This window comes from Dromiciops gliroides, chromosome 1 (assembly GCF_019393635.1).
Source record: "Dromiciops gliroides isolate mDroGli1 chromosome 1, mDroGli1.pri, whole genome shotgun sequence".
Lineage (NCBI taxonomy): Eukaryota > Metazoa > Chordata > Mammalia > Microbiotheria > Microbiotheriidae > Dromiciops > Dromiciops gliroides.
Genome location: NC_057861.1, coordinates 701051596 through 701076208, shown reverse-complemented (window position 1 = coordinate 701076208; position 24613 = coordinate 701051596). Strand labels below are relative to the sequence as shown.

Genomic DNA, 24613 nt, shown 5'->3' with positions numbered 1-24613 from the left:
TAGACTAGATTCTTCTCACCAATACAACGGTAAAAGAAAGTTCCAAAGGACACATGATGGAAAAGGATTGGATCATACTATTTATTTTGGTTTTGGTGCTGTTGTTTTTCTTTTTTGAGGTTTTTCCTTTTTGCTCTGATTCTTCTTGTATAACATGACTAATGCAGAAATGTGTGTGATGTTATTGTGCGTATATATATAAAAACCTATATCAGATTACCTGCTGTCTAGGGGAGGGGTGGAGGGAGGGAGAAAAATTTGAAATTGGAAATCTTATATAAACAAATGTTGAAAACTATTTCTACATGTAACTGGAAAATAATAAAATACTTTTATTTTTTAAAAAAAGTTTGAAAAAAAGAAAAAGAAAACATGTTTACAGCATCTTTATGTCTTAAAGGCCACTCTTTCTGCAACCTCTGAGGCAGGAGGCACAAGCAGAGTGAGTCCCACACAAGAGGTCCAAAGCAGAGAGGTGGCAGGGTCACCAATCCAAGGCCACGCAGCAGACCCAGGCCTTCTGTCTCCACAGACCATGGGCTGTCCACATCCGCTGAGTGTTAAGTGGAGGCAGCCTGCTCTGGTAACATTGAGATAACCCCTAAACAAATACTCTCCATGATTTGGGGGGAAGTCTATAGCTATATGAAAATTCTAAGTCCACTAGGATGAAGGCGATTCACAAGCCTGTTTGTGTCTAAGTTTGGGAACAAGGCTAATGCCCATCTGGTCAAGGCAATGAGGACAGATGGAAGATAAAAACCAACCAGCAGGTCTTCCTAGTGTGCGAGCTACACATGTGGCTAGACATGCAAGTCAGAGCTGGATAAGAGCACTGCTGGAGTACATGGGATCAGACCTGGAAAAGGAAAGGAAGGAGTCCCATTTCTCAAAGGACATTTGGCTCAGTGAGCGTGTGGGAGAAGGCAGTCTACTGTCACAGGGACCTAGACTAACCACAACCCAAACCATAGAGCTCATGAGCGTCTGTTTTGGATAGGCTTCAGCAGGGTCTGGGCCACTCTTTTCTATATGAAGTTTCTCTGTCCTGCCCAGCTGAGGGATGAAAAGCCCTGCATAGAGAAAAGCAATTTAACCAAAATAAACTAAAAAGATTTATTAGAAGATATTTCAGGTGAGGTTTGAAACACAGCAACTATGGGAGAAGATATAATTTTAAATTAATCGCGTCACACAAAAACTGATACTATAACTAACTGCGCATTACTCGGAACACTGACATTAAGTCCGGAGGTTTCTCTGCTCCAGAAATATCCATTCTCACATCTTTGCTGTTTTAGCAGGCCAGGGCATCTTCTTGGTGACTTTCCATTTTCAACTCAAAAGGGTTAAACGGCCACCATCATTTTACTTCATATATTTATCCTGTTGATCAGCAAGGATTTTGGCTGAAGACTTGGCATCATAGAAGAGTTCATTAATTTCTTCCACATGCTCCTTCTCAATACTGTCTTTCCCATTGATCTTGGCCAGCAGGTTGGCTGGGGTCAGGAGCTGCACTGAGTATCTATAGCAAACAGGGTGAAAGGGAAGATGGAAATCAGCCAATGATACCCCTTGCCCACTCCTAATCAAACCAGACAACACATGAGTTCAAGTTTTATACCAACTAGAACTGAAATCTCTCATCTAGATGATCTTTAACTTCTCTGAAGTAGGGAAGGCCAGATTTGGGTCAGAAATAGTCCGATCAGGGGGCACAGCAAGGTGGCACAGTGGATAAAGCACCAGCCCTGGATTCAGGAAGACCTGAGTTCAAATCCAGCCTCAGACACTTGAGGCTTGCTAGCTGTGTGACCCTGAGCAAGTCACTTAACCCTCCTTGCCCCATTAAAAAAAAAAGAAAGAAATAGGCCAATCAACCAATCCAAGGGTAATGTTGACAGCAGATTTCTATTCCAAACAACACATTCACTCCCTTCCCCGGACTTGTTCTGGTGCCTTATATTCCACCATTACATCTTTTTTATTAGTTCTCAAATCTTTTTGTTCTCTAAATGTTTCTTATGAAAATTTTCAAACTCTTGCACAGGGAACATCCTAAAAGGTACTGAAAGGCCACTTTTCCTTGGAACGAGACACAGGGTGGGGTAGGAAGTCTGTGGGGAGAAGGAACCTGAGGGGGGAGATACGGGGGCCAGAGACAAATGTCATTAACTCAGCAATTGTGAAGAGAGCCCACTGATCCTGTTTTCATTCAAGGAACATTAGCCAGCGTCCATCCACAGGTGAGGTGTTTTGTTCCCCTCACTTAAAAGTGGAAGCTCCTCAGGCACAGACAAGATAGGCATGTTACTTCCCAGGGTTGTTGTGGGGATCCTTGAGGAAATGACTGTAAAGCCCTTAGCTCAGTGCCTGACACACAGGAAGCGTTACCTAAATATTAGCTGCTATTATCCTGATGTGCTTAAAACCGCTAATGACTCATATTAATAAATAAAACAATCTTCAGCCTACCTTTATCTGTACAGATCCAATCTCAGCATTCTGCCCTACGTAACCCCTCTTCAAATTCACTGTTCACCACATAGTACTTATCTTTACTATTAAAAAACCAAACCGGGACAGCTAGGTGGCACAGTGGATAAAGCACTGGCCCTGGATTCAGAAGTACCTGAGTTCAAATCTGGCCTCAGACACTTGACACTTACTAGCTGTGTGACCCTGGGCAAGTCACTTAACCCCCATTGCCCTGCAAAAAACCACAAAAAACCCACAAAAAACCCCACAAAAAACCCCCCCACAACCGAGGGCAGAGAAGTAAAGGGCTCTGAGCTTCCTGGAGCTATCTGGCAAATACCAAATGGGCAAATTTTTTTTAAGTCTTGCACTCAAGCAAACCAAAAGTAGGACAGTAGTATGGAATAACTTCTCTCACAAAGCAATGAGATCAGGGCAGCTAGGTGGTGGCACAGTGGATAAAGTACCGGCCCTGGATTCAGAAGGACCTAAGTTCAAATCTGGCCTCAGACAACTTAAAAAAACTTATTGGCTGTGTGACTTTGGGCAAGTCACTTAACCCTCATTGCCCCCTCAAAAAAACAAAAACAAAAAAACAATGAGATCTAACTCATTTCCAGAAAAAAACGCCTGCACAAAAATGTCCCCGAAAGGAAACATGGTATCCCAAGCTATGCCCAGAGAGAGTCTGAAGGCTCTAATTGGGAAACAAAAAGGTAAATTCTCAAAGAAAAGGTGATGATGGCCAGAGTGAGGCCTGTGGTCACCGGGACACAGCTATTCCCTTGCTTGGGTGTATTCCTGTCATTTCCACATCAAATTTACTGTGAGTTGGTGAGGCAGATACAGAGTAAAGTCAAGCAGGGAACTGGCCCTGATTCCGCTGGGTCAGTCAGCAGGGTCACTGGGTGGCTGGAGGCAAAGGGTGAAGAAAGTCATACAAAGAAGGCCAACATGCTAGGCTGTAAATGAGGCCGGCTGGATGCCACCACCAGGTTTCTTCTTGGGCAGCAACTGACTATCCAGGTCCCCTTAGAAAACGGTGGGAACAACTCCCCACCTTGTCAAACCTTGTTTGACACCCAGAATTAAATCCAACTCTAGTCTGAGAGTGCAGGACTTGGCTCACCTTAAGGTGGTCTTGGTACCGATTTCCCCCAGGTGGTTCAAGGCTTCCTCACTGATATTAATCCCTTCAGTCTGGGCTCTGATTTTTATGATCTGTTGGAAAAGAAAAGGAGGCATCAACAAGGTTTAGGCAAGCTTCCTGTGCTTGCAAATACTGCTCGCTGAGCATTTCTTATGGTGTTCTAGTTTCTAAGTGGAAGCAGAAGGAGGGGAGGCTTGAGGAGGTCCCTCTGTCTCTTGAATGTCTGCTGTGGAAGCCAGCACCCCATTGCACCATGATGGTCCTCCAGAGCTGTGCCAGCATAGCACAAGGTCTGGAAGGCTGGCAACAGATTTATGGCTGAGGGCCACAAGCTTGGGAAGGCTTTTTCAACACAAGAATGGACACTTGGCCATGGAATCTTTCAGCCACAACTCGTGACTCCATCGAAGGTACGGAGGGACTGTGCACACAATGATAAAAATCACTGCTCTTTTGAAGTATTCGAGGGCAGGACATGTCTCAGATACGCTGAAGCCCTCTTTGAGGCCTGCCCCACGGTGTGTATCCACCATGCCTTTAGTCTAAATCGCAGGCACTACAGCCTCCCAGCACTGCACATGTTTTTAGTCACTTGATAAATAAGATGGTGAAATAAATCAAAAAGTTAGTTTCAAAGCTTCACCTACCGTTTTAACATCACCCCGAGAAATCTAATCTATCAAGCTGAGCCTTAACTTGTTCCAGGCTGAAGATCTCTGTGAAGTTGGAGCTGACGCTATCTCCAACAAGCTGGAGAGTACGAAGCAGTTACAACAGTGGCACCCGGAGCCAGCCCAATGCCGGCGTCGGCATTACCAGCTGAGTGATAAGGGGCAGCTTGGATGATGATGGGGTGTGTTGGACTGCGGAGATAACGCTGGGACTTCCAGCCTCATATAATACAGGGATTTTTCACTTTGGCAGCTTCGTAAACAAGGTATCAAGAAGCCCTTGTTTAAATTAAAGACATAAAAACACACCCAAGGCTACAGGCAAGGAAACAGGGGAAGAATGAACCTAAGAAAGGTGGCCCTGGTCTGAAGACATTCCAGCCTGAAAGAGTTTCACAAGAGGACACAGAAGGAGTGTTTGGGGCTGATTGAGATGGATCACACTGTGTAGGGGAAGGAACACTAGCTGGGGAGCAAGACCTGGGTTCAAATCTCAGCTGTCCTCACAGAGCGTCCCCAAGGCTTGGTTTCCTGATCCGTCCAATGGGACGATGACACTACCTACCCAGTCTGCTATCTCAAAACATAAAGGGATAACACTGTATTAGTCTAGATACACACACACACACACACACACACACACACACACACACACACACACACACACACACCCCAATAGGAGCTCCCATTTCTGTATCACTTTGAGGTTTACAAAATACTTCCTTTATAAACCCAGGAAGCAAATAATCCAAGTCCTATCATTCTTATTTTGCATCTGAGGGACACAAGGTCCAGAGAGGACAAACAACTGGCCCCCACCACACAATCAGTGAATGTCAGAGGTAGGCTTTTGAGCTCAGGCCTCCAGTTAGGATGTCATACTTCACTATCCAATTATCAACTGAACATCAGTCACACGCGAGGGACAATACAGCCTATAAGAAGCCCAATAAAGTTTATGTGATGAGAAGGTCCCCAGTAATTTGGGGCCCAGAACTGAAGTTGTAGAATGGAATGTGGATATTTGATCACTCTCTCTTTGTTCAATCAAACGACAGTGGGATTTTCCACAGGCATTGTGTCTGAAATGCTAAGTGATGGGTTTGGTGATGAGCAGGTCCTAGAGAGAGCTTGTGTTCAGACCGAGGTGCATGTGTACATACAAATGAAGTCTACAGTTAAATGGAATTAAATGGAAGAAAGCTACAATTTTTTGGCTCATGATCCAAATACTCTTTTACAAGGTGTCAAGACTCAACTCCAATTCTTTCAGGTTCTCTGCCAAGGAGAAAGTCCCATCAGGGCTTTCTTTAAAGATGATGTGACTTTATTTAATCCACGAGCCTAATTAAGGCAATGTTCAGAACTGAGGAACTTGCCTTCTGGGAAATACGTTAAATCGGAGGTTTAGCTACAGAAATGTCACCAACACTCTCTCTGCCACCTTCTTCTCATGAGCAGGTCACAGCAATCACAAGAGCCCTTGTTCCAGACTGCTCAAAAACGGACAGTTCATAAATTAGATCTTTAATCATTTAATAACCTACAGGGATGGTTTATGAGGGTGTCCAACTTGATAGCATAGTACACAAGTGATATTTAATAACAAAAACCCTCCTATGTTAAAACAGCATCACGAGTATGACTTTAACCAAAGGCAGAAAAGCGATTCGAAGTATGAGCCGCTGTGTCGTCCTTAGTTCACCCTCCGGAACACAGGGAGGAAGCCCAAGCCGACAGGTATGCCAGGCCCCGCTCCAGCTACTATCTGGACTGAGCACAGGCAGAGGGCACAAACTGAAGTGGTCAAACTGTCTCAACTCCCTGTTTTTAAAGCGTGGCAGGAGAATCTACTCTTTGGGAACTATCTGCTTTGTTACTGAATATACTGCTCAAACCTTTGGAGGCCTCTGTAACAAAGAGCAGGCTTCTCACACGGGCTTCTCTCCCAAGATTCCTCGACATTCTTCAGGGCCAGCTGCGCCTCCCTTAACACTATCTCCTAAATACCACAGATCACACAGCTCACAATGCTCCCCCCCAAACACACACCATGTCACCCCACGGCACTGAGGTGCTAACAAAGGCGACAGTAACCTCTGACAAGATGGATCACAAGGACTCCTCAAGACCAGGATGGAGGCGGGGTTGAACACAGACCAGGGCAAGGTCCCTTCACTGAAAGAACATGCAGAGATGATGCCAACCGAGAACCCACCAGGGCCAGCCTCTGCATTTTACCGAGAGGGGGTCGTGCTCCAGAGGGGCTCTGTGACAGTCAGTGACAGACCCTGCATCTGCACCCAGATGATAGCATTCTGTGCAGTGAACCTCAGGATTCATACAGGGCAACATCTGGGGCAAATGTTCCGCAGAACTGCATGGGTGGCCCAATTAGAAAGGCCCTGATTCATGACTGACCCCAAAGAGAAGATTTCTAAAATGTCTTAAAACATCTCCAAGTGGCTGGTTTGTGAAATTCAGAGCAACCTCTTCTTAGGCAATCACGGGATGTTAAGAACAACAAGGAATCTTAGAGATGATCTGGTACAACAAACTCTCATTTTACAGGGAAGGAAACTGAGGTGTGGAAGGATGCCCTACAAGGTCACACCTAGTGAGCTGTGGGCAGGGCTGGCTTTTGGGTCCCCTAGGTCACCTGTTTCATTTCTTGTGGGGTGTACAGCATGGTGCGGATGATCATCACTCGGTCCAGAAGGTCGAGGGGGATTCCATGAGGAGAGATCACATCCTCTGTACCCCTGAAAAAGTCATTTAGCAAGTGTTAATAATGATGCTACTCAAGTCTCTACAGAAAAATCCGGCTGCTACAAACCTAAGCTAAAGTGTTCACACTAAACATACACCATCTATCCTTTCAGGATACAGGTAAAGTAGTAAGACTTGTAGTCTTCGCGTGTAGTTGGTGGAAGCCGTCTCATCTCTTCTCAGGGATGTGTAGCTACGTTCTCTTATTACTTGTTGACTCTGGGGCTCTTGAATCAATATCAACTAATGTACAAAACTCTTATTAAGTGCCTACAGTGTGCCAAGCACAGGGACACAAATACAAAAGGGAAACAGGTGCTGTTTCAAGGCTGACATTCCACAAATGAAAGATTGCACTTCCTCAAGGTTGAGAACCACGCCACCTTTCTGTCCATCTCCCACCATGTTTAGAACAGAGCCCTCTCTACAACAGGCACTCCAATACTTGTTAGGATGAATGGGACTAAGAACAATTTACATTAGTGCAGGCCTTTAAGGCTTACGAAGCACAACCACCTGGGTTCCTGACAGGGTGCTGGGAGAGGAGGGCATGAAGACACAGCACTTAGGAGCTTACATTCAATTGGGGAAGAAAACATGCATATAGAGACTAAGTACAATATAAACTCAAGGTTGGCAACTGGGGAAAATCAGAAGAAGACACCAAGGCCCATGAAGGGGAGGGTCCTAGCTAGGGGTCATCAAGCTTTCAAATGTCAGTCCAAACTCAGGTGTTCCAACGCAAAGACAAATGCTCTTTACACGACATCACACAAAGGACATCACTTTAAATGGTTGTAACTGGGAGACAGAACTCGGGGAAGGGTACTAGTGACTGCCAGAAACACACAAACTTCCTGACAAATATGCAGCACCTCTGGTCCAGAGGCCAGGGTCCCAACTCCTCTGGTAAGCTACCCAAGGACCATTCATAGACTCCACCTCTCTATCCTATCCTGTCTGCTTCCCTAAAGCCCAGACCACTGACACAAAGCTCTGGGACTCCAGAAAGGTCACCAGAACTTTGTTAGAAAGTACTAAACAGCAAGGTCCTGTTCTAAGGTATGGGAAATTAAGCAATACCCTCAATAGGATTCTGCTTCATAAACATAAATACTTTGAAATAAATGCCATGTTCTTTAACTGCATATTGGATAGACTTTTTTTTCTCAGTGCCATCATTGAAGAAATGTAGAAAAAATTCTTTTTGATACATATCATGCTAGTCACAGAATGTCCAAGAATTACTAAAATGGGGGGCAGCTAGGTGGCGCAGTGGATAAAGCACCGGCCCTGGATTCAGGAGAACCTGAGTTCAAATCAGGCCTCAGATGCTTGACACTAGCTGTGTGACCCTGGGCAAGTCACTCGACTCTCATTGCCCCGCAAAATAAATAAATAAATAAAAAAGAATTACTGAAATGGAACGGATCTTAGGATATCATCCCACCTCTGCATGTTAGAGATGAGGAAACTCAAGCCCAGAGAAGGAAATAACTCCCAATGTCATCTAGCAAATTGGTGGCCAAAACAAGTCACTTTGATCTATGAAATTCACAGAAATTCAAGGGAGGTTGGTGTCTAATGTTCTGCCTAAAAGAACATAATCTCAAATTTTGCTCATGACCAGAGAATAGAATATAGTATCTAAAATGTTTCACTGTTCTGATGCCAATTGGGAAAAAATTAGTGGGTTAATAATTTACTAAATGGTTTCCTCTCCTATCCATAAGTGTTAGCTGTTATTCATTAATTAAAACAAGGTCCACTAATACCTAATGTCCTTCATGAAGGACAGCCGTAAATTAGAGGATGAATTTTAAGTTTGAGCTAATTTTCCCACTAGTAACATTAGGTGAATAAATGGCATACCTCTAGATAATACAAATAATACGGAGACATCACTGTTATATTATTTATTCAAGTCATCGAGACATATTTCTGTTGTAGTTGTTCAGTTGTTTGAGCTGTGTCTGACTCTTTGTGACCCCATTTGGGGTTCTTGGCAAAGACACTAGAGTGGTTTGCCATTGCCTTCTCCAATTCATTTTACAGATGAGGAAAGGGAGGCAAACAGGGCTAAGGGACTTGCCAAGGTCACATAGCTGGTTAAGTGTCTGAGGCCAGAATTGAACTCAGGAAGATGAGTTTTCCTGACTCCAAGTCTATCCACTGCACCACCCAGCTACCCAGATTTCTCTCATACATCAAAGCTAAATTTAAACTATTCTATAGAAATAGTTGCTGGCCCTTGTCTATAACCTCTATGACAAGCTGCACCCCACATCTTTGGGTTAAGACCTGGATCCTTGGAGGGCCTACTTTGGTGGGAAGCCAGAAAGATAAAATCCTTAATATTGTAGGCAGAAGGAACTTTAAAGAGCATTAAGTTGTAAAACATCTCACTTGAGAGATAAGGAAATTAAAGCTCGGTAAATAGTTCACTTTTATACAGTGCTTTAAATGCTTACAAAGTGCTTTGTAAACATGAGTTATCTGCAAAACAGGTGTGGCACTCTGTGATGGTAAATGACTTGCCCCAGGTAATACAAACTAGTAGCAGTGACAGGATAGGAGCAGACCAGAACCCAGCTCTCTGTGGTGCCAGCATTCTTTCCACAATATCCCATTTATCTTCTAGCATCTAAAGATACCACTGGGCTGATGCTTGGAACCCTGGGCTGGCTTGACTGCAGCATCCTCTCCACATCAGACATCGAACTCCTGGTTGGGCCCAGGATAGGAGGAGGACTTAATGCTGCCATCTCTAGTGCAACCTGATTCCCAATGGGGCCAGGAAATTCCGAGGCTTTCCTATCCAGTCTGAGTCTCATGGACTCTGGGTGCATCCCAGCTCTGGTGTCTGGTGTCCTTCCTATCTGTGTCCGCCCTTGCTGCCCGACTAGCCATGTCTCAGTCTCAAAAGATGCTCTCCACGGAGCTGCCCTCACCAGTGGGTGGCAATAAGGACTGAGGACAAGGCCAGGGTGCAAACAAATGAGCCCCAGCTTCTCAGACACCTGGACCAGCCTCCAGATATAGAGTATGACAGTCTTCGACCTTGTGTAGAGCACTGTACAAAACTTTTCACTTCTCTGGGCCTATGTCTTCATTCAAAAAATAATGAGGTTGGTCAGAATGATTTAAAGGCCTGTCAGACTCCTTCTCCAGGCATAGCATTCTTTTTTTTTTTTGCAAGGCAATAAGGGTTAAGTGACTTGCCCAAGGTCGCACAGCTAGCAAGTGTCAAGTGTCAAGAAACCAGATTCAAACTCAGGTCTTCCTGAATCCAGGGCTGGTGCTTTATCCACCATGCCTCCTCCTAGCTGCCCCTGAGTCATGGCATTCTACAGGAGGAATCCTGGAGTGCTTCTAAGGGGACTCCAGCATTAGAGTCTTTGATGGCAGATCCCCATGGCTCTCCCCATTCCTCACCAGTATCCACTGCTGCCCTGGCCACCTGGCAGATGTCCGACTCGCTGAGAACCAGCAGGGGAAGATCAGCAATGAATATCTTGGGGATAGATCAATGTTGTGGACAAGGAATTTCCGGGCTGCTCAGGACACCCAAGCCCATCCATGTGCACTGTCAAAGTCAATCTCTACTGGCTGAGGACCTTCTCCAGCAGTGAGTCTGGGCCTTTTTCTTTGGCAGCTCTAATGATCTGCCAGAATTGGTTCTAGACTATTCTGCTGACTCACCATGTGAATGTGAGTGGGTCAGTCACTTCTCTGGCTTTAGTTCTCCTCTCTGGAAAATGACAGCCTTGATTTCTTTAATTTACATGAGTTTGGGGACCTCTGGGGTGGAGCCAAGATGGCGGAGGAAAGGCAGTGAGCTCCCGAACTCATGACACTATCGCTCCAAAAAACATCCAAATAAGGCCATAGGAAAGTGCCCGGAGCAGCAAAACCCACAGAAGAATGTGCATAAATCATCTTCTAACCAAGAATAGCTTGGAAGGTCAGAAGGAGGGAGCTGCTGTGCTGATACAGGACTCGAACCCAACCTCACAGTCACCCTGACACAGATCCAGTCCCAGGAAGTCCTCACCAGAGAAGGAGACACCCCCCCCCCCCACTGAGCCTCTGAATCAGCTGAAGCACCAGTGTCGTCTGGAACTAAGCTCACAGTCTGGTGAGTGGGCTGAGCCCTGGGCAGGGGAGAGACTACAGGGGTCTATGCTGGTGCTAAGGAAAATGACAGCCTTAATCTAGACATCTTAAAGATTCCTTCAGGAGCTAATATTAAAGGATTCATCCAGACCAAGGCCCACAGCAGCCTCAACTCAACACTCCTCAACACAAAACCTTCAGGGGTTGACACCAGTGTCTATGTACTGGGTATGGGGCAGTGAGGCACCGAGACCCCCAGTGCTTTTCTTCCCAGGTAGGATATGACCAAATCCTAATAGAGACACTGCATTCCATACAGTACTTGGAACCAGCAACATCTGAACACAGAGTAGTGAAGGATGTTCTAAATAAAGCAGTGGCATGCTTCTGAAAGCTTCATCCACCACGTTCTCCAGCAGATGGCGCTCTCCATTCATCCTGTGAAATGGACACACTAACTGCACAGTGCTGCATTAGACCTATTTGATACTGACAGCACACCAGGTACCATGCTCTGGGTCTATGTGAGTGTGTGCTTGTCTGTGCATGTCTCTGTGTGTGTGGAGAAAGAGAGGAGGGAGACAGAAGACAGAGAGGGGAGAGATGGAGGAAGTGGGGGGAGAGGGAGAGAGGAGAGGAGAGGGAGGGAGGGAGAGAAAGAGAGAGGGAGGGAGAACCCGCAGTCACCAGGCTACAAGGAGGAAGTACAAGTCAAGGTTTCCCAGGTTTCCAAATGCTGCAAAGCTGGAAGGCGTGCTTTATGTCCAGGCCTCTCCCAATGCCAAGCTGGCAAGAAGCTGCCTGTCTTCCTGGAGCCAGGAAAGGCTGTTGTGTGTCCACAATGCACTGGTTTTGGAGGAAACGCTCCAATCTGACACTTGTACTAAGTCTGGTCCTGTTGTGACAAGCACCGCAAGGGCCTGCAGTATGACTATAAAGTAACACGGCTGGTTTTTTATTTTAAAGGAACATCGGACCTTCAAATGTGTATTTTTCCCCTCAAAGCGTCCCTCGGGAGGCTAAACACTAACTTCAAAGATGCTGCCAATTCTCAGAGTATGATGGGAATCCCATCTTAGGAACTGTCTTCAGAGCCAACACATCCTTTTGAATCTCCTCACTAGGAGCAAAGCTTCATCCCTTGTGAGGGCGTTTGGTTTTTGGATAAAGCCAAGAGTTATTTGGAGCCAAGTCTGGTGAATAAAGTGGAGGAACTGAGCTGGGGAATCCCATTTTTGGTCCAAAATAAGATAACTGTAAAGCAAAGAGACTTTTGTGGGGAAAGGGGGTTCTGAAAGGAAGAAGTTCTGGTGTGTTTGTTAAAAAACAACACTAAATCCTATGGTTACCAACATCCTGCCCTGCATTCATGTCAGAAGGCAAAACGTCTCTCCTCCGTAACGCCTGCCCCTTCTACAAGACAATACCTCCGAGCCAGGAAGGGTGTCATACCTGATGACACAGTTGCCACGGTTGGAAGCGAAGATGACGATGGGGGCAATGGAGGACTCTAAGGCTCGGTGCAGGTAGGTGAAGCATTCAATGTCCAACATGTGCACCTCGTCCACGAACAGCACGCCTGGAACCAGCTCTGCTATGCCTTGGTCAATGTACTTATTGACCACTTTGTTAATCTCCCCTCGAAGTTTGTCTAGGAGACAGAAGAAAAGCCTGAGTCACGCACCTCAAGAGTCTAGAGCACAGAGGAGGTACAAGTCAAGGCTGGAGGAGCTAAACTGCCCACCCTGAGGCCCACAGGAGTGAGCAGAGGAGGCAGGAACTGAACCCCAAAGACAGTGCTCCTTATTACTGTACTACTCAATCACCATTTGCATTCCATGAAGAACTAGAGAAACACATTCCATGACCAAGCTCGGCCTAATCCACACCATCTTTCAATGTTAAGTCCCTAATCGTGAGAATAAAATATGGTAGATGGACTCTCCATCTTGCAGAAAGTCCAGCTTTCAGAACATAGGTGAAAAAGTAGACTCAGAAAAGCTAAGTAACCAGCCCAAGGTCACAACTCGTATAGTCGGGATGAGCAAGAACTACTTCGCCATATCACTGAATGCCAATAACGCTGTCATTGTGCAGGAAAACATATGAAGATACAGAATATGACACATGGAGTGTGCTGGAAAGAATAGCAGGTACACGGTCTAGAACAGAGCTCTGAGAGCAAAGGTCTCAGATTCCCCTCAATTTACCTCCCCCACTGCTGCCCCCTTCCTGAAAAAATCAATTTAAAATTTTTAAAATGCAAACATTTAGGAAAACAACCATGAAAGTGACATTTTCATTTGTCAAGTGACTAGCTCGAGCAGAATGAAACACAGCAGTGTTACAGAGAAGGCAGCATGGCAGGACAAGTGCTAGGTGAGCCATCAGAAGACTTGGAGCTGAGCTAATGGCAGGATGGGTGTGACCATGGGCAAGTCATTTTGTTTCTCTGAGACTCAGTTTCCTCATCTGTAAAACAGGAATGATATGGTCACCAGCCCTCCTACAGGGTTTCTAGGAGGGTCATACACAATAATGAGTGAGAAAGCATTTTGTAAACTGTAGGCAGCTCTATGCTCTTTATTCTTCAACCAAGAGCTGCTAAAGGTGTATTTTGGGGGTGGGGACAAACAAGTCATCTGTAACTTGTACCTGGGCACGGAGAGCTAAGTGACTTGCTCATTATCACACAACTAGTATGTGAGAAGTAAGACTTGAACCCAGGTCCTCCTTGTCCGCTCACTGCACCGTGCTGCCTTGTGGCTAGCAGGCAGAGTGTGAGAAGGTGTTTGCTGACCTCGTGGATTTCTACACAAAACCAAACCCTGGAGGAGGACAGTTAAAGCCCCAACAAATACCAGGGTTTTAGGGAACAGCACTAACAGCTTTGGGATCTCTCTGAGTTTAATTCTTACAGACACCTTTTTAAAACATTCAAGGAAATCTCCCCTTGCCCCAATTTCCATTATGGCCTTAAAAGGAGAATGAAAAGTAGGTAAAGCCGAGAGAACACAGAGCCCTGGCTTTCATACCTGTGATTTCGGTCTTCTTTGGCTTCATTAACTGGCCCATCATGGAAAGGATGTCCTGACCACCCTGCAAGGACAACAAATGAAGACAGCAATGAGCAGCTGACCTGCCCGGGCTCTGGGCTCTCCAGCACCAGCCTTCACCCCAATGGCCTGACCTTTTGAGTCCCGCTGGCCCTGGAACCCTGCAAGTCTCATTATCCTTTCTCTGACATGGCCTCCATTTGCTAAGTCTGTAGGAGAAGCACATTCACAACCACCAATGCCATCCCTCTGCTCTGCCACTAGACGCACTGCTATCAGTTGGCAAGGAAAAGGCATCAAGATCTCCTCTGAATGGGAAGTTGCTTAGGGGGAGGATCAGGGTGCCCACATCTATGCTAGGTGTAACAGAGGATGGAAGTACTCCTGCTGCCAGCAGGGCTCTTATCTGACAAAGGAATGTGAAACTCACCCAAAGTTGAGTTAGAAGTCAGGACCCCAACTCTCGGTCTAAAACTCTCTCTACTACAGCAAACTCATTTTTAAACGACATAGGGATCCCACAGAGTCCTGCCACTATGGGTCAAGATGCAGCCCCTCAGCGACACACAGGAAGTTTGCAGGGAGAACTGTGGCTCTGCCGCTAACTACCAGCTGTGTGACCTGAGGCAAATCACTCGAATCTCCCCCAACTTCCGTTTACTCATGAGGAAAATCAGGAGAATACTTGGGCTCTCCACCTCCTCAGTGACTGGGAAGAAAGTTGGTGAAGCTTCAAAGGAGGGAGAGAGTACTGGACATCACTGCTACCAGAAACATTTCAAGTTACTTAGGCTTAGACTCAAAGGTTTGGAGACAACATATGTGAAATCAAACCCCAAGTCTGGCAGCTTAATACAGGCATAATCTTGGGGAGGATTCACAAGGTTAAAGAATTTTGAAATTTAAAAGGGAACCTCCAAAATCATTAGGCCCACCCCCTATGTGAACCATGAATTCCATCTACTAGAGCAACACACTGCTCCTTCAGGGCACAGGAAATGAGAGCACATACAGCACCTGCATGGAAATACTACCACTAAGGAGCATAACTGTAAAGAATCACGAGACCTCCAGAGACACCAGCACATGCAGAGAAGGTACCGAGAAGCTAGTTTGCAAGTGTAGGGTTCATCTAGCTCAAGCTGGTAAAAAATCATTTGTCACCACAGCATCTGAATAAGAACAAAGGAACCCCCCCTGGCTACGGTAAGTGCTCAACACAAGGCAGCCAGAAAAGGGCTGGTCTTTTCCAAGAAGCTGAGATGAGATGACAGTCCATCTCCAGACCCTGAGGTCTTGCTGAGGTTAGAGAAGCACCGGGTCAGTACCTGGGGCCTAGCATTGGCAACATCCAAGTCGTGGAGGGTCACATCCTGAATAATTTCCTTTTTTTTGTGCACGTCTCCCTTTGGCAAGGGAACATACTCTTCTGCTTCAAGGTCGAATTCAGTAGCATAGGTATCACACCTGCCTTGCCTCTGCAGAAAAGGAAGATGGAGAAGAGAAGTATCTGGTGAGTTTCACTGCCAAGTCCCTGAATGACACACAGCTGACAGAGATAAGGGCCTTGGTTCACAATTACCGTCCTGACAAGCTTTGGTTGACAACTCAGAATATGCCCCACTCCCCCGTTGGCAAGGGAAGCGCCCTATCTACTGATCACCAGGCGCAAAAACCCTGTTGAAAAACACCTGATATTTTCTCTACTTAGAATCTTTTCCCCTCCTTTTCTTTTAACTGTATGCAATTCCTGATAAAGGACAAATCCAGCAGATTAACTGGAGACGGAGGGAACTGTTCAGACTCTTTTGTAGGTGGATGATTTATTGTATGATACGAAATATTATGCTCATCCATTAAACAGCAAGTAACACTGTACAGTACATTTAAAATCAGATAGGAAAAGAATGCCAACTAATGCAGTATTCCCTTCCCCATGCATATATCTTGGGAAGAAAATACCAAAGAGATAAACAGAAGATTAAATGCACTGCACATTTCAATTCTAGAATGACTAAAGTTGTTTTGGTTTCCCACCCTCAACTCTCCTCTAAACAGGTTTTACATCTTATTTATTTATTTTTAAAGAGATCTTCTGATCCTGCTGAGGTCAAAGGACTACCGAAAAGGAAAACAACTTTTATTCAATTTGCAGGGGCCAGCAGCACAGCCACGGTCAGTTTTCTTGCCCACCAGATATCAGCACTGCAGGCATTTCAAAGGGTCAGAGCTATAACTGATTATTCAGAGGGAAGGAACCTCGGAGATGCTGCTGGCCAACCTCTTCATTTTACAAAAGAACAAACTGAGGCCTAGACATTAAGTGACTTACCCAAGGTGTCAAAGATAACCAAGGAAAGGAGTTAGAATTTGAAACCAGGTCCTGACTTTACACCCAACACCACTTCCCCCACCCAGTCCTGACTCAAAAACAAGAGCAGGGAACCTTTTCTTTCCCAGGGGAAAAAACCCACCCTTGCTCCTACAGCAGCCTTTGGCAAACAAACCAGCAAGTCTTGGTGAAAGGGAAAAGGGGCATTGGGCACCACCACCACCCTCCATGCACAAGCCAGGACCCCTTCCACTGGTTACCTTCACAGCACCGCTGTTTGCTTCTATGTATATCACATCCCCAGCCTCCACTCGCTCTTTCTGCAGACTTTCAAAGATGCTGGGGTCCAGCTGGAATCAAGAGCCCGGATATTAGCATGAAACAATGATGGTACAGAATGAGAAATTCAGTAACTAAAGATTTTTGTTTCAAAGACTAGAAAGTCATTTATATTTTGGAGAGCTAAGTATGGAGCTGGATACAGATGTCCCATTACAACAAAACACTGTCTTACTCTGGATTTGAGAAAACCTGAAGTTATTGAGAGGATGACTTACAAGTTGGTAGAGAAGCACGGCTTACTCTGGGACTATTAAGAAGTGAACTCTCTTTGAAAGGCTGCGACAGAAAAGCCACCTGTTAGACAGTCTAAAGCCAGACTGATGGGAGTCCAGTGAGGCAGTCATCCTGGCCAGGAAGCCAAGCCCAGGCTGGGTCACTCAAGCTGGGTCATTGCGCGGTTCGAGCACACAGATGGTAGCCATGCAGCAAGGGGGGATGGCAGCTGTAGGGCAGAGGTCCCACCAAGGGCCAATCCTTCCTTCCAACCTCTCCACTCTCTTGTACCTGGCTATTCTGGGGTCAGTGAAGACTTACTAAAATACCCTCCAGATCTTGTTCAACTGGGACAAACTACTCGAGAGACGATCTGACTAACGGTGACTCGCTGAATGAGCCACAGACCATCAGAGCTGGAAGAATATTAAGTCCATTAAGGAGCAGGAAGCTTTCCAACCTCTCCATTCTCATTAACAACAAAAGTAAAGCCCAACCTGGCCCCAGCCTCATTACTTGTCCTCCTCCACTCTCCAGCCCTATCAAACAGGCTCTGCTGTTCTCGCACCCAGCACCCCCTCCCCATCTCCCCATCTCATCTTGGAGAATCCCTTCCTTCCCTTGAGATCCAGCTTAGGTACCGCTCGTGCCCGCCCCGCTGGGATGTCTCCTATCTCGACCCCTCCACTTCCCTGCTGTCTCGTCAACAGAACAAAAGCTCTTTTTAGGAGCAGGGAGACCTCGTTTTTGTCTCTGAATCCCCACGATCCACCAGACGACCTGGCACAAAGTAGGTGCGTATTAAATGCTTGCTGAATGACTATTAAACTTCAAGAATTGTTTCTCTTTGTCAAGGGTGTGTGTGTGTGTGTGTGTCCCATAGACTAAAATATCAACCAAGTAGCTGGATGCCTAATATGTAACCCACCAGGGACAGGAGGTGGCTTTGGACATGCACAGTTGAAAGAGCCCTGGACGTGGGGTTAGAAGTCTGCTGCCTTCGCAGAGCCCCAGAGCCAGCAAACACAGCTCGGTCTCCTCATTTTTCAGTGAGATGAGGTCGACCGCAAGGGTGGCAGGATAGCATGAACTATATGCGTAGGGCACTTTGTAAAAATGAGCTTCTCCAGGCATGGGTGCTGGGATGGGGTAACTACTAAGCGACTAGGCCAATTTGACATGGAAAAATGAAGGCCGCTTTTGGAGACTTAAATCATGGAACATTTCTAAAAGAACAGGCTCTTCTCGCAGTGACAAAGCGCAGCTGAAATCTTGGCTATAGACATCACTGCATTTAGGCTTTAATATGGGCTGTCAATTTTTTCAATTTTTGTCGGTAGTATTTTTTTGCTGTTTAATTTCCAAATGAACTAAAGACACATAATTACTAAAGGAACTGAAGACTCCGCTATAGATCTCATGAAGTAAGGCACACTAGAGCTGAGTGGCAGATATAAGAAGGCTATAGATGGGGACCATTTGAGAAAATGAAAAATGGCCATTCCCATCAATGCCCTATTGGTGACCTCTATAAACCAGTGTGACCGAGACACTGCAGAACCACCAAAGCTCAGCGCCTGAAAGCACTTCAGGCTTAACCCTTTCATTTTGTAGATGAGGAAACTCAGTAGCTGAGCAGGCAAGTGAGGAAAGCTCAAGGTCATAGAGTTGGCAAGAGCCCTTCAAGGGGGAAGCCTCACCAGCTCTTCCTCCTCATACTGGGAGGGCTTTCACGCCTGCCTGTCCCCTCTCCCATACCCCCACTTCTTCCTCAGGAGGATCCCCAAGCCATGGCCAGACACTTGTCCTTCCTGTTCCTTAGAAAAAGCATCTCACCTGCTTAAAGGACTGTAAACAGAAACATAAAGCACACTGAGCTCTCAGTCAGCAAAGTGTATGGGACAACTGCAATCCAGTCCCTAGTGCTGGCTCCATGACCTATGGCCAAGCATCTCCTCAATTATCAAATGAGGGTCATGCAGACCATGTGTTCCTTCCTGTGCCAACATTTTATAATTCGGTAACATCCAAAAAGGATCACACAGAAGCCCACATGGCGCTAGAGAAAGGAGTCTGACAAAACATACATACTTTCAACTGTTTGGTTCCTTTCGCTGTTTTAAGCCCTATGATTACATGGCTGATGGTTTTGCCATATCCACCCATGGGGTTTTCCGTCTCACATGGAGTTAACTCTGTGACTTCACCTTCGTAAACTTCCTTGGTCTCCTTTATCCTCAGACCTGTAAGAGATGAGAGGCAGGACACAGTGAGACCTTTCATGTCTTAGTGACTGTCCCTTAGTTTCTCCACCCCCACCTCTTTAGTTTTAAGCACAATGACATCCAGATGACTGGAAAATACACATGAATACGCACATTTCTTCACAGGAAGCATGGCACAAAGGGTATATTTGGAAGCAGGAAGACCTGGGTTCTCATTGAGCTTCTGATGCTTAGTAGCTGTGAGGTCATGGGCACACACTTAACCTTTCAGAGTCTCCAGGCAAGGGGCAGCTGGGTGGTGCAGTGGATAGAGTACCAGCCCTGGAGTCAGGAGGACCCGAGTTCAAATCCAGCCTCAGACACTTAATACTAGCTGTGTGACTCTGGGCAAGTCACTTAACTCCAATTGCCTCACCCCCCCCCCAAAAAAAAATGTTACCAGAGTCTCCAGGCAAGTCATGTTCCCACACTGACAAAAGCCTGGCTTCTTCATATCTAAGTTTCCTCCTATTGTTCCAATGATCTTTTTGGGAGCTGTGCTTGTTTTTCAGAATCTCAATAAGGGAAAAAGAAGAAAACAACCAAAAGCCCACCACGCCCACCCCTCTATCTCCACTTCTGAGCAGCAGCTACAACTATAAATAAGGTAGGCCACTAAACACTTAATGTGGACCCATGTAGATGAGGAACCTACATAAAAAGAGGGAGATCGAGTCGCTAAGGTCTCTGCCAGTGGGGAGTAAGGCAGCCAGGCCACAGCACTTCGACAGAGGAAGACTACCCAACATCTGTCACCCTCACTCTCTCCCCAGCCCCCTCCAAAACCCATGGTACATATTTTTACAATGGGAGGTAAGAGTGTGAAATTAACAAGGGGTTGTCACGCGGTGCCGGGCACACCTTCCAACCCCCCTAGGATGATCCCGTGACGGGGGCCAGCTTCATCCAGTCAGCTGTGCCACTACTGAAGTGCTGGATCTTATCTTCTACATCAAAACAAACCAATCCAAATAATTGCCTGGATGGAGCCTGGTTCTTTCCCTCTGGATCAAACAACCCAGAAATGTCTCCCCCTGCTGGCCTGGGATGAAGGGCACAGTCCGACAGCAGAGGGGGCACCAGTGTCCAGGGGATCGACAACAGGCGCCGTGCCAAAGACAGCATTAAGCCTATTTTTAGCGGGTCTAGCAACACCAACCACACACATTTCTAGGTCAGAGCACCTGGGAGGAACACCACAAATCCAAGGGTGAAGAGGGAATGTTCTCGGGCCATCCTGTCTGGAAATACGCCCTTAAATAATGCCAAGGCCTCCAGATTTATGGGGAATCTGATGGGACCTCGCTGTAGAAATAAACTAGGGCTCTAACCCAGGAATCATTTCTTATCACTGACCTCTCCTGCTTCTCTCCCCTCATTCATTTTAATTCTGCCAGTGACCCTTCCTCTCCTTCCACCCTGGCTCAAGCCCATCAGCACAGCCCCACTCCTCTTCTCGTCAATCAGTGTATCAACAACCAGCATTTATTAGGCTTCCACCATGTGCCAAGCCCTGGGGACACACACGCAATGGACTGAAACAAGCTCTCCTCGTAAGGAGCTTACATTCTAATGGGGGAGAAAAGAAACACGTATAAAAAGACAGAAGGAGGCAGCTAGGTGGCACAGTGGATAGAGCACCAGCCCTGGAGTCAGGAGGACCCGAGTTCAAATCCGACCTCGGACACTTAACACTTACTAGCTGCTGTGTGACCCTGGGCAAGTCACTTAACCCCAATTCACTCACTTAAAAAAAAAGAGACAGACAGACAGACAGACGGCATAAATACAAAATGGACAAGGGTAGTCCAGGAGGTGGGGGGCAGGCAGGAACAGCTTTCCTGCACAAGATGCTGCCCAAATTCAACTTTATAGGAGAAGGCGTGGGGCAGCTAGGTGGCAAAGTGGATAAAGCACCAGCCCTGGATTCAGAAGGACTTGAGTTCAAATCAGGCCTCAGACACTTGACACTAGATGTGTGACCCTGGGCAAGTCACTTAACCCTCATTGCCCCACCAAAAAAAAAAAAAAAAAAAGAAGGGGCACCTCCATAGTGGAGAGGTAAGGCGAAGGCATGCTGCGGGCCTCTGGGACGACCAGGCCAGAGGCCTCAAACCAAGGGAGGGTGCCATGCGGGAGGTCAGAGAGAAGGCCAGTTTGAGCAGATCACAAAGGGAAGGAGGGGGAACAATGCCCTTGGAGCCTAGAAAGATAGATCAGGACCAGGCTGGGTAAGGCATGGGAAGTCACTGGCATTTACTGAGTATGGGTGTCATATAGCCAAATGTGCATTTAAGAAAAATTATTTTAGCAGCCATGTGTAGGCTGGACCAGAGCGAGGAGAGGCTTGAGGTGGCAGCTGGCACAATAATCCCAGAGAGAGCCAAGGAGGGCCTGGAGAGAGGTACTGGGAAAGACAGGCCGGACAAGAACGGGGGCAAAGGCAGACACAGAAAGCTGTGGGAAGCTTCTGAATCTGCAGGAGGAGTAGAGAAGGGGCTGGGCTGGGGTGGGAGTGACGCTGGCAGAAATACTGAGACTGGCAGAGAGGAGGCTCGGGAGGCGTGTGGGGTGGAGCAGGGGGCGTCAGCAAGTTCAGCTTTGGACCCACTGAGGCTAAGACGGTTTCAGGATGTCCAGAATGAGAATTCCAACCCACAGTCCCTCAGTGGTGCAGGACTGAGCTCTGGGCAGTGTCTGGGCTAGGAGAGTTACCTGCATCGATTCTGGTTATGCCCAGGAGAGCTGAAGAGACCCCCAAGAGAGCATAAAGGAAGACAAACAAGGTCCGAGAGGACAGAACCCAGGGAAGACCTGCAGTTAGAGGGCATGGTGTGGATGACGAGCCATCCCAGAGCAGTCCCCAGGGTCAGAGGGCAAGATCACAATAACCCAGGGAGGGAGTGACAAAGGAAGCAGCTGGGTAACGCAACAGAGGGTGCTAGAGTTCAGATCTGGCCTCTGGACACTTACTAGCTGACCCTGGGCTAGTCACCTAACCTCTGTCTGCCTCAGTTTCCTCAGCTATAAAAATGGGCACAATAAGAGCACCTGCCTCCCAGGGCTGTTGTGGAGATCACATGAGAACATACCTGTAAGGTGTTTAGCATAGTGCCTGGCCCACAGGAGGCGCTTAATAAATGTCTGTTCCCCTCCCTTCACCCCCAACCCAAATACGAAGAGAATAAAGACTGAGGAAAGACCAGATCTGTTAATTAAGGGATCGGAGGCTACTTTGGGGTGAGCAGCTTCGGCTGAGGGACAGTCTCTTCCCTTCTCTACCTGAAGCCAGGGGAATGGAGCCCGGGTGTTTTTCTCTTCAAGGACCCAGGCCTCCAGAAGCTGCCGGGTTAAACCAGAACATAGTAGTCCCTACAGAGAAAGCAGCAGCCGGATCTGGGTCAGAGCAATGGAGTGACAAGCCAAAGACCCATGACCTATGAACTGTGACCCTGAATGAACCCACTTCTGCCAAATAAGGATCTTTCCTTCTCCCTTCCCTTTGACACTCCATTGTTGGAATGACCAGAGAAGACAATGTGCGTGACAGGGCTTTCACAAGTATATCCTAACCCACTTAACTCCCCGTCTTGATGGTCCTTGACTGCCCTGGACCTTCAAAACCTTGTCTACAAGAAACATAAAAAGCATCCAGCCTCGGAGACTAGCCTGCTTTCTCCTCCGAGGAACCAAGTCAGCAGAGAATTTTGCAGGGAAACCTGGGCTCCAACACCACCTCAGAGACCCACTACTGATGTCATCCGGGTGGTCACACCCCATCTCAGGCCTCAGTTTCCTCATTTGTAAAATGAAGGCACTGGACCTGATGAATTTCTAGGGTCCTTCTCATTCTAACTCACATGAAGGGCAGGCACTCAAGTGAGGCAGAGGAACGCAATGGAAAAAGCCCAAATAACTTTGAAAATCACTTCTGTTCCCTCTTAGCTGGGGGATCCCTGCTAAGTCATTTAATTTCTCTGACCCTTGGTTTCCCAATCTGTAATTTAAGGGAGCTGGGCTAGACTATCTCTAATGCTCCTTTCATTATTGAATCTTCTAAGTCTTCATCGACCCAAATTAAATTAAGGATTTAAAATAACGGCAAAAGACAGGCTAGGCTTCATTTGTGCCCTTACAAAATACCTAAAGGTTTATGAACACTAAGCCAACTGCAAACTTTCCAAAAGACAGGGATAAATAACTCAGAGTAAGATGAGAAGGAATTTGAATAGCACTTTGAATGCAGCTTTGAATATGTTTAAAAAATGAAATGTTTTATATCCAAAAAAGAAAGAAATCCTCTCGATATTCTGTGTTAGGTGAATATGACATGAAATTCCTCCAGAATTCCCATCTTTCACTAGCGCCTCTATTTGTTTAGAAGTGGCTGTGCTGACATGCAGGGAATGTGAACGGCCGGGAGCCACAAAGGAGGCGAATTGTTGCTGTCTCTGAGAATGACAACACAGATGACACGGGTTTCATCTGTGGGTTCGAGTTTCCAAATCCCTGACAGGGACCTTCATCACATCAAGGAAACAGCCCCGACTCCTGCGCTTTCTTTCCGTTCAGGTAGCTGCTCTTCCCCTCCCCCACCCACTTAGCAGAAATTCAAAGGCTGCCCAAGACTGAGACTCTCTTTGATGACATTCAATGGGCTTCTCTTTTTCACTAGAGCTGGATTAAGACTTTTTTCTCACCTTGCAGCAACAGCTTGGATCAAGAAAAAAGTCTGGCAAATCACAAAATGGAAGGCAGAGAAATTTATTGTGTTTTAAAATTAAAGGCCATTAAGTAGTCTTTTGGGAAGCCAACAAGCATAAAAAAGTGAATTTTGACAAGACTTTATCAGCCATCAGCAAGGTTCCTGTTTTAAAAAACAAGATTTTCAACATTTGGTGAGGTACCACTTATAAATTAAACTTTGTTCTTCTAGATGAAATTAAATCAAGTCCAAGGAATGGGTATACATGTTAGAACTAAAGCAGCAATTGTCACAATGAACAAAATCAATACTTAGTTTATGACATAGACGTAAAGGGACTCCAGATAAACCCAGCTCAAAGGAATCAAAATTTGGGTCCTAGACCATTAGCTATGAAGAATGCACTCAGTCTTTGACCAAAAGGATCCTCAGGTTCAAAGAGATCTGTGAGCAACTCTGTAAGTCTTTCCAGCTGACCTGCCCAGACCATGAGTGAAGAAGATAGGTGCAACAA

The 24613-nt window shown here is 46.4% G+C and overlaps 1 protein-coding gene across 1 annotated transcript in view; it reads right to left on the bottom strand.

Annotated features, from left to right (window-relative positions):
- Nucleotides 1–364: 364 nt before the first annotated feature.
- RUVBL1 (RuvB like AAA ATPase 1) overlaps nt 365–24613 on the bottom strand; it is a 31796-nt gene continuing 7547 nt past the window's right edge. The window contains exons 4-11 of the mRNA XM_043979914.1: nt 19222–19373; nt 16836–16925; nt 15572–15721; nt 14223–14286; nt 12640–12838; nt 6962–7064; nt 3611–3702; nt 365–1528 (exon numbers count right to left, since the gene is read on the bottom strand). Coding sequence (XP_043835849.1) covers nt 1369–1528; nt 3611–3702; nt 6962–7064; nt 12640–12838; nt 14223–14286; nt 15572–15721; nt 16836–16925; nt 19222–19373 — 1010 coding nt within the window. The 3' untranslated portion in view covers nt 365–1368. The remainder of the gene's footprint in view (nt 1529–3610; nt 3703–6961; nt 7065–12639; nt 12839–14222; nt 14287–15571; nt 15722–16835; nt 16926–19221; nt 19374–24613) is intronic.